Below are 9,964 nucleotides of genomic sequence, written 5' to 3' on the forward strand. Positions count from 1 at the left end.
CTTCCGAATCTACATTTTTTCCTAAAGAATGGACGGCAGCATATCCTCTAGCAGGTCTATTAAAGCTATTATTAACAAATCTAGGAGTATTTGAGCTAGATACTGGGATATCAAGAATGGCTGGATTTTCAGGAAATTCTTATTTAATATCTGGTTTTATATTAAATGTATTATCTAAATTCAAGTGTCCTATCTGATCTACTAGTTCTTCAATATCTGAATTAGAGGCTTGTATAAAAGTTTTCATTTTATAAATCCTTTAGTATTTTCATAGTTGCGATTGCTCCAAATAAAGCTTGTTCATTTTTATTTCATATATTTGTTTAGTCTATAGTTTTTTAATATCAAGTTCTTTAATTATTTTTTTCTTCTAATCTATTAATCCTTATTTCTATTTCTACTAATTTATCTAATAAATGTTTCCCAAAGTATTTTATCGTCTGCTGAATTTCTACCAAGTCATTTTCAATCTTTAATCCTTTAGAAACAATATCTTGGTAATTAAGATTATCCATTTAAATGATAATTGTTATAGTGAATTGTAAGCTCAGTGAGTAATTCTATCTGTCTCTGTTGAACATATATATATTTAACTAGTTTTGTACCCGTTCGTTGAACGCGAATCTTTGAAAAATAATAAACTATTTAGTCAATTTTATAAAAATGTTGATATGAATTACAAACTTAATGTATATTCTATTATAACATGTCTTAAGTATATTACTATGTGAGCATCATAATATAAAGTATTCTTATAATATAACTGTGAAAATCTAATTCAGTGAATAATAATTCAAAAATGGAAAAAATAACATTCAACAATACCATAACAATCAAAAACTTGAAAGAAATAAAAAGTGCAGTAAATAGTATCAAATAATATTCTATTCTTCAGAAACTTTTTTTCGTTTTTCTTCTGTTTGAACATTCTCCTCCATTTATCCGTGCAAATCAGCATTTAATGATTTTCCATTATCACAGCATGATAGCAAAGCAGGACAACTAAGTATAAAAAAATAAATGATTTATCACATTCAAAAGATTATAGATTAAGAGAGTAAAATAGTATATTAAATCTACCTCCTCATGCTAAATAAAATATTGTACATTTAATTAGCCAGACTATTTATGGTATTTGATGTATTAAAGTGGGTAATACTTTTATATTAAATTGTATCTGTAGACTTAGTTGACTATATATTATGCCCATGAAAATCTTGTTGCGCTGACCCTTGAACACCAACATACATAAATTTCGCAAAAGGAACCAGAATAAATTTTCCCATTTCAGTTCATGATCACTCAAGAGGCATAGGCCAAATGCTTATAATATGAATATTTAACAACAGTGGAAGACATAGAAAACATAGTTCAACTAAAGTAACTAGCAGCAATAATAGCTAAAGATACAAAATTTCTGAAGAAATATCTTCGTCAATTGATTATTAAAAATTTAAGAACAACTTGAGACGTAATCAACAATAGCATTTACTTCCATAAAATTGAACAATTCAAGATGAAACTGTTCCAGATTGTAGTTACAAATTGTATTTACAATTCTGGACAACAAAACCCATGATCACTCACAATTCAAGATGAAAATTTAGTAGACATTTTGTCTTCGCAAAAGGAATGAAAATAAATTTGCACGTCTCAGTTCATGATCACTCAAGAGGCATAGGTCAAATGCTTATAATATGAATGTTTAACAGCAGTGAAAAACATAGAATAGATAGTTCAACTAAAGTAACTGACAGACTTACATGTGGTTGGGAAAAAAAAGCTAGAGAAAATAACAAATTCAACTCTTGGAGTATGCGCTGAGCAATGATCCACAGCACCAGCTACAAGCTCAGTACCTTGGATAAACGAAACAAAGGCAAATTAACAAACATCTAACATGCATCCTATAGCATATGAATGTTGTCCAATTCGGTGGAAACATCTAACATGTTTCTATATGAAAACTTACGATGAAAATACTATTTTAAATCCTATCTCTTCATACAAAACAAATAGAAAATAAAACCAAAACACACAAAATTCAAGATATGTTACTAAATTCTTAAAATTGAAGATGAACATGTCTTTTTAAAAAAGAAAAATGTGTATCGAAGGAAGATTTACTTGATAATCAAGACGAGTGGAAACCCAAAATCGATACTTTAATGTGCCAACCACTTGCACTGAAAATACCCAACCATATAAAGAGGCTATATGTAGGCATAAGAATTGATAAGGATATAAAGAGATATTGATAAGATTATTAAAAGTTGTTTTATCTTAATTTAAGTTGCTGAAAGTACGTAACTTTGGGTAGGAAATAAGAATTGATAAGGATATAAAGAGATATTGATAAGAATATTAAAAGTAGTTTTATCTTAATTTAAGTTACTTAAAGTACATAACTTTGGGTAGGAAATAAGAATTGATAAGGATATAAAGAGATATTGATAAGAATATAAATAGATGATAATAAAAAATAGTTTTACTAAAGGCGTGCATGCCAAAGAAATTATATGGTCATACTTTATTGTTATACCTAGAAGTTCACAAACCAAAAGAGGAGCAAGCGGCCGCAAATATATGATTATGATATAATGATAATCGGCCGCGAATATAGGATAGAATACTAAGCACAGTTTTATAAGTCATACATGGATGATAAGGACGGTTTTATATTTGAAATTTAATTTAGATAGATATTGATAATTGATTTCGTGCTTATGAAAAGAGAGAGATAAGCTCCATATAGAGCATAGGTTATTTTTTTAATAAAAAGGTGGAAATCATGGAATAAATGAACAAAGGCAAAAGAAGAGAGAGATGGAAGAGCGTAGGTTATGTTATAGAGCGTATTGAAACCACTTACCCTGTTGTTAAGCCACGTAGGAAAGAAGAAGTATAAAGCGATAAGAATGAGAATACAACTTTATTATATATATATATATATATATGATTTCTTTTTCATCTTTTTGTCTTTTTAAGTATTTAATTGTGTCTCCATGATATCTATGTATCTATATATCTATACTCTAAATAGTAAAATTCTTCCATCCTTTGCTTTACTTCATCATCTATTTGAAATATTACTATAAGTAATCAAGAACAATATTCACAATTATTCATTTTCTTAATCAATAATCTGTTATCTTAGAGTAGTTTTTTTCTAAAATCACTTAAATTTCTTAATTATTTGGGTGCTGATATACATACATATATATATATATATATATATATGTGTGTGTGTGTGTGTACATATGTATATGGGTGTGTGTATATATATCTGTGTGTGTGTATTAGACTATTTTTGTTGGATCCAAACTGTTGTAATCTTTTGAAGTCCTATTTTTAGGCCCTTGTGTTTTCAAAACCATTTCTCTTCCCCAAAGCCTTTTTGCTTCCTTTTTCCTTTTGATCAAAAAATGGGCCGTGACAAGTACACATCAAATGAATTAAAATATGGTAGATTTTGATGAACTAGAGCCCCGTAGATGTGGAGATTCTTGTTGTTCGGGAGGATAAGTGCAAATTTATTTTAGCAATGGTGAACCACGAGATTGTTGCATTCAAATTAGTGTTGAAAAGCTCCAGATTGATAGCATGGTCCAGTTTGCAGTGTTTTTTTGGTCCATACAGAATTTGTGGCAGGATCGTGACTATGCTTTAGTGTGGTTTGTGCATCAAACTTCTTCATGGAATACTCGGGAACAAGTTCTTTCTTAAGTGGTGGAGTCTGATACAAAATGATGACCCTCAAATTCAGGGGTCTTTCATGAAATTTATAACGAGTTGCTGGATTAAAAAATACGACACCAAATCCATATGCACCCTCAACAAATCCAACGCCAAATTGGTGACAGAGATTGGAGTTGCTTCTGCCTCATAAATGTGATAGGATCCGGCTTAAGCAAGCTAAGGATTTGCACGCGGATCCTCCCGGCGGCAAGACACGAATTTTTTTTTTTGTTTTAAAGTTTTTAAAATTATTTTTCTTTCTTTTTTATGTTATAACTTTGTAGCCTATAAACAGGCATATCTACAACTTTTTTGTAATAATTAACTCTTTTGACAATAACATGAAATTTGATACTTTTGTGTTAGTTGGGTTTTATACTTAGTTCTTGGGATGCGTCCTAGTTTGAATCTTGTTATTTTGTATTAATCTAACATTTTCCCATAGAGTAGGTTTCCCCTCCCCTTAGGAGTAGGAGTAGGGTAGGCTAGGCTAGATGTGCCGTTAAGCCAAAAAAAAAAAAACATTTTCATATTAGATTCTAGTTTGATTCTTGCTATTTTGGGGTTCTGATCGTATATCAATCCTTGATTCTTTTCTATGAAATTAGTTCATCAAACTATTTCTATTAATTCACTTCCATTGCCGCGTCATAAGGACAACCAACTCTTCAGGAATACAAATTTTATTTTATTTTATTTTTACTAAGGTCTCAAGTAAAGTTAAATTTTAAATTTATCCCTAACAGCCAGGAATGGGAATAACATCAAAAGTCCGTCTAAGGGTTCCTTCCCTTAACAAGTCGTTCATGACACCTCAAATTGACATGATTCCTATTTTCCTTGAATGGTTGAAGCGCCTTTTGAAAAGAAATTTCAATCCCACACCACTTTTTGTTAATTACACTCCCATCATTTGTTTTAGTTGGTTCTTTCCAATGAAAGTAATTCATGAAACTATTCTTGTTACTTCACTTCCATTGCCGCGTCACAAGGACAACCAGCTCTTCAGGAATAAGAATTTTATTTTTACTGAGGTCTCAAGTAAAGTTAAATTTACAGTTGTCCCTGGCAGCCTGGAATAGGAATAACATCAAAAATTGTCTAAGGGTTCCTTCCTTAAAGAAGTAATTCATGATTCCTCAAATTGATGTGATTCCTATTTCACCGTCCAAGTAATGCCTGCCATGAGCAGGAAGCCCCTTCTAAAGAGACATTCATTTTGAGAAATGTTAATCGCATTCTATTTTTTGTTAATCACATTTTTACTATCATTTTTATTATATGATTTTCATTTGTTAGATTATATGATAAAAAAAAAATCATGAGAGTGTAATTAACAAAAAAAAAATAGAATGCAATTAACATTTCCCTTCATTTTTAATGAAGTCATCAATTTTTCTGAGAACCAATGTCTTTTTTTTTTTCCCCGAGTACATATGCAACTTTATTTGATATTCAATAAGCATGTACAAGGAGCATCCAGCTCAATGACATCAAAAGTAAACATCTATAGTTCCCATACCATTTACCTTTAGTATTTAACCATCAAAAGCTTGCAAAACACTAATGAGTGATGGCCCATTCCGTAATCCATAATGATGTCCCAAGTAGATTTCGTCAGTGGAACTTTCTTCCGGAAGAGGGGCAGGATCGGTTGCTTCAGGAAGCAACCGTCCCTGGCAGTTCATGGCTAAAATTTAGTCAAAAAAAATTGTAAGATCCAAATTTCATCTTATACCTCATTTTTAACAATATATGTGGGATCGACAAAATTTTGTTTTTGAGCTACATTGTTGAAAGTAAATTATACCATGTGCAAATAGAGTTATGCCGTATGCAAAATACATCTAACTTTCAGGTCTGCAACCGTTCCTGCCCCTGGTCCCTTTCTTCCAGGTAGCTCCAACATGCCCAACAGTATCCAAGACAGCAGAAAAAATTACTCTGTATGGTAGTGGGATTATGCCCAAAGATGACCCCATTCCTAGCCTTCCATACTCGATAGACCGTAGCAGCCAGGGCTAATCTTTTGAACTTATCGACGAAGGAACTTGACTTCCATGTTGACATATCCAACTGATTTCAACAGAACAAGGGAAAGTGCCCCTCTAAACAAAACGCATAGATTGAACCTTTTTCCATACTGCGCCAGAAACAACACAAGAAAAGAGTAGACGCACCATGGATTCCTCAGCTAGATTACAAAGTACACGCACAGAAGACCCATGAAACTTCCCACTTTCTCAATCTATCCCCTGCTGCAAGCCTTTTCTTGCACAGCAACCAGAGTATAAATGAGAAACGTGAAATACTTCCTGAATTACAAAGTACACACTCGAACCAAGGTCATAGTATATTCAGTACTATATATATCAACCCAAGTGGCTGTGAGAACCGTACACCAAGTTTTATCGAGTTCCTTAGGCTTCCCAGTTGCCTAGACAAACGATCATTGTTGCAATTAACTAAATGGAGCAATATTTATATCACATCTATGCCTAGAAGTGCCTTTCAGTATTCTAATATTTTGGTTCAGATTTCCTCAAATCTCCAAATACATAACCGTGAAAAGCAATTATCTAGTGCAGCAAATCAACCTGCGACCCGTGATATATAGTATATAGCTGAGGAGTTTAGGCAGCATGGGTGAGAAAGAACTGGAGAAAGAACCGGAGAAAAGGCTCTGTGATGCCGCACTAAAAGGTGACGTTACCACTCTTCATCAGTTACTCGGAGAAGATCTAGTTGTTCTTGATAAAGCTGCTTTGAACTGCGAGGATAAGAATCCTCTACACATAGCAGCAATGTTGGGCCATGTAGATTTTGTAAAAGCAATCTTACAAGTTCAATCTGCTTATTTTTTGTGCTTGGCCCGTGATCGAGAAGGCAGAAACCCTTTACATCTTGCTGCCATAAATGGCAGATTGACAGTCTTGCAAGTGCTGCTTGATGCCGGATTTGAAGCCGCTGTGGAGAAGACAGATGGGGAAGAGACCATTTTGCATTTGTGTGTCAAATATAATCAGCTAGAGGCCTTGAAGATGCTAGTCAACCGATTAAAAGATACACAGCTTCCGAACGGCAGAAGTGAGGATGCTGCTTATTTTTTGTGCTTGGCCCGTGATGGAAATGGCAGAAACCCCATACATCTTGCTGCCATGTATGGCAGATTGGCAGTTTTGCAAGAGCTACTTGATGCCGGATTTCAAGCAGCTCTGGAGAAGACAGACGAGGGAGGGACCATTTTGCATTTATGTGTCAAGTATAATCAGCTGGAGGCCTTGAAGATGCTAGTCGACATCTCAAAAGATGTATGGTTTCAGAACGCCAAAAATGAGGATGGAATGACCATATTACACATGGCCATATACTATCGTCAAAACCAGGTTGTGTTTATTTTCTTTCATTTTTTAATCTTCTTGTGATTTTTTTTTTCAGAAGTAATGGATCTCTATGGTTAAAAACAATCATTTTATTATAGAAATAATTTCAAAATCGTCCCTTAGATTTCTTACAATTTCACCAAACACACTTCTAGGGATAACTTGGGAATAATATTTATTATCAAAATTTTCTTTCAACTTTTTCAATCACTTTTTCTGAAGGGGTCTGAACTTGTTACCAAAAACCCCAAAGTAAGGGAGATCACTAAACGGGTGTTAAGCAAAATTGTTAAAAGCTTCAAATGAGGCTTTTGAAATTATTCCTTTAACAAAACATATCATTATTCTCTCCTAAAGGAAATTGAAAGATACATTTTTCTTTCATTTTCTTATATTCTTGTTCCATTTCCACATTTTGGTGGTTCGAAATTTCTCTTAACCAAAAAATGGTTTTAAAACCTTTTCAAGAATCGCACAATTGTACAAGCTCCAAATCTAATTGGATCATTTGAGTTTTTGTAATATCTTATTTGGCTTGACAACTTCATGTGTCATTACGTTGATTCTTAGTCTAAATTTGTTATTTGAATAAATGTCACGAACAATATCCGAATGGTATCCAAATTGGGTTACCTATATGGATAAAGAAAAGATTGGATTTTCAATGGGCACCAAGATCATCTGACAATCTCTTGTAATTGTCATTAAATGTTTATGCTTTCAAAGATTAATTACGTGACTATCAAATCCAGATGACCACATATTTTGTTTGACATAAAAGATCCTTGGCGCTCTAAAATAATACAAAAGTACCAAGGAACAACCAAATGGAACCACCCTTGATCTAGATTTTAAAGCTAAATTGCTAATTCGGAAATGCAGACGATCAAATACTTGCTTGATAGCTCCCAAGTTTGGGTGAAACAGCAGGATGCAAAAGGCAGAAATGCTTTATCACTTTTGCGGGGTCAAGCTAACTTCAATACCGAAATTGAAAGCTCTCTTAGGTTGATCGGTGCCAGGCCGGGAGGCCACGACCCAGAAGAGTACCAGGTGATGCTCAAAGAGAGAAGTAATGCAATGATGGTAGTGCTCTCGCTCATAGCAACGATGGCCTTTCAAGCTGTGGTAAGCCCTCCAGGAGGGGTGTGGCAAGATGACTTAAAGGAAGGACCAAATCCACACAGAGTAGGAGAACCCATCATGGCACAAACCCATCCCACCTATTACCGGTATCTGATTCGGGCAAGTACCGTTGCATTTGTTTCATCGTTGAGCACAATTGTCTTGCTCATAAGGGGGTCAGCCATGTATTGCTCCCGTGCTTCGCACTTGCAGATACTTTTGTCTTATTTGATGGGGCTGGCAATTGCAACCGTAGCATTGACTTATGCTATATCACTAGTTGCGCTGGCACCAAAACACACGAGAGGTGATCAATTGAGTAATACAGTTGTGATTGTGCTCATTGTGGTCACGACGTTTAGCAGTAGTATTCGCCGAGTTACCAGCTGTTTGTCGAGATTGGGCCACTATCTAAATATAATCAGGTACCAGGTATTTAATTTTACTCATAGGCTGTCTCGCATCTCAATCAATGCTTAAGGTTGCGCTGAGTGTAAAGATCGGTGGAATGTTTGATTGTCAGTAGGAGTATGAATAACATGGGTGTTCGATGCGCACTCATTGAGAGAGGTATCGAGTGTTAGTCTTTTAAAAAAGTGTAATTAATTTGGAAACGTGTTTAAACATAATTATATACTTGTGGTTGTATGTATTCACATGGTAAATTAGATTTAATTTAAGTGTATCAATGGACCTTTCCTTAGAAATATCTTAAATAAATACATGATGTATCAATGTGTATTTGAAATGAATGTGTTTGCGCCGATTTTTCCGGACAACAAAGTGTTGCGGATGAGCATGTTGTCGATAGCATGTCACCTAATTTATATGAGTAAAACCAGGAAAGCCTTATGAATGTGTTGATGAAATTGTGCCAATAAATTTCTGACTTCTAATACGACTGCTATTCGTCCCGCCCTGAGTGGCCTCAAGGACATAAACTTCGCGACAACAACAATCAATTATAAGGAAAGAAAGAATAAAGGAACAAGAGCCAATAATGACAGCTGATAAGTAACATGAAGCTAATAAATTGTGAGATATGAAGTGAGCTGGAAAGCTCATAAAGATTGCTTGGGAATAAGAAGATCTTTCAAACTAAGCTTGCTGATTTGCGCAAAGATTAATATCAATCTACTGGAAAATAAATGATTGCTAGAAATTAGCCTAATACTTCTAAGAAATCTTTGAAAATCCTAATTCTGGCCTATGATTCTAAGAAAGCTGTTAAAAGGAAAAAGAAACATCAGACTTGTCATTTTTGTGGAGCGAAAGTAGTTGCCTTAATTTGATACTGTTAGGTATGGTCCCAAAAAATTTGACCCACGAGAATAATAGGGTTCTTGACAAGTCAATAATAACAATAACAAAACAAATAAATCAAACAGAGAAACACAAAATTTCTATGATTCGATCAAACTAATCTACATCCACGGGCAAACAGGCAGCACATTTACTATAACCAAAACAGAGTACAAAAGAGATAATACAAAACCTTAGAAAATAATTCCTAAACACAAAAGACACCTAAAACTGAAAACACAAAAGAGCCTAAATAATACAAAAGACTTAATGGCCCAAAGACACATAACTTGCTCTTTTGGATTGATGCCTAACCAAAACTCCTCTCTTAGATTGGGGCGTGGACCCCCTAAAACTCTCTTGAATTGGTGCACACGGCATTTGGGTTGGTGCCCTTAACACAATTAAACTCATTT

At 34.1% G+C, this 9,964-nt stretch overlaps 1 protein-coding gene across 1 annotated transcript; it reads left to right on the forward strand.

Annotated features, from left to right (window-relative positions):
* Nucleotides 1-6,173: 6,173 nt before the first annotated feature.
* On the forward strand, nucleotides 6,174-8,931 carry LOC113709759 (uncharacterized). Its single transcript, XM_027232612.2, has 2 exons — nucleotides 6,174-7,124; nucleotides 8,004-8,931. Exons 1-2 carry the CDS (start codon nucleotides 6,381-6,383, stop codon nucleotides 8,724-8,726), a joined length of 1,467 nt encoding a protein of 488 aa, XP_027088413.1. The 5' UTR covers nucleotides 6,174-6,380; the 3' UTR covers nucleotides 8,727-8,931.
* Nucleotides 8,932-9,964: the final 1,033 nt, after the last annotated feature.

This window comes from Coffea arabica, chromosome 9e (assembly GCF_036785885.1).
Source record: "Coffea arabica cultivar ET-39 chromosome 9e, Coffea Arabica ET-39 HiFi, whole genome shotgun sequence".
NCBI classification, from domain to species: domain Eukaryota; kingdom Viridiplantae; phylum Streptophyta; class Magnoliopsida; order Gentianales; family Rubiaceae; genus Coffea; species Coffea arabica.

Excerpts from the sequence above, each read along its gene's own strand:
- LOC113709759 (XM_027232612.2), top strand. The coding sequence starts at position 6,381 with ATGGGTGAGAAAGAACTGGAGAAAGAACCGGAGAAAAGGCTCTGTGAT. Across the intron at positions 7,125-8,003 it reads TATACTATCGTCAAAACCAG|ACGATCAAATACTTGCTTGA; the intron begins GTTGTGTTTATT and ends TCGGAAATGCAG.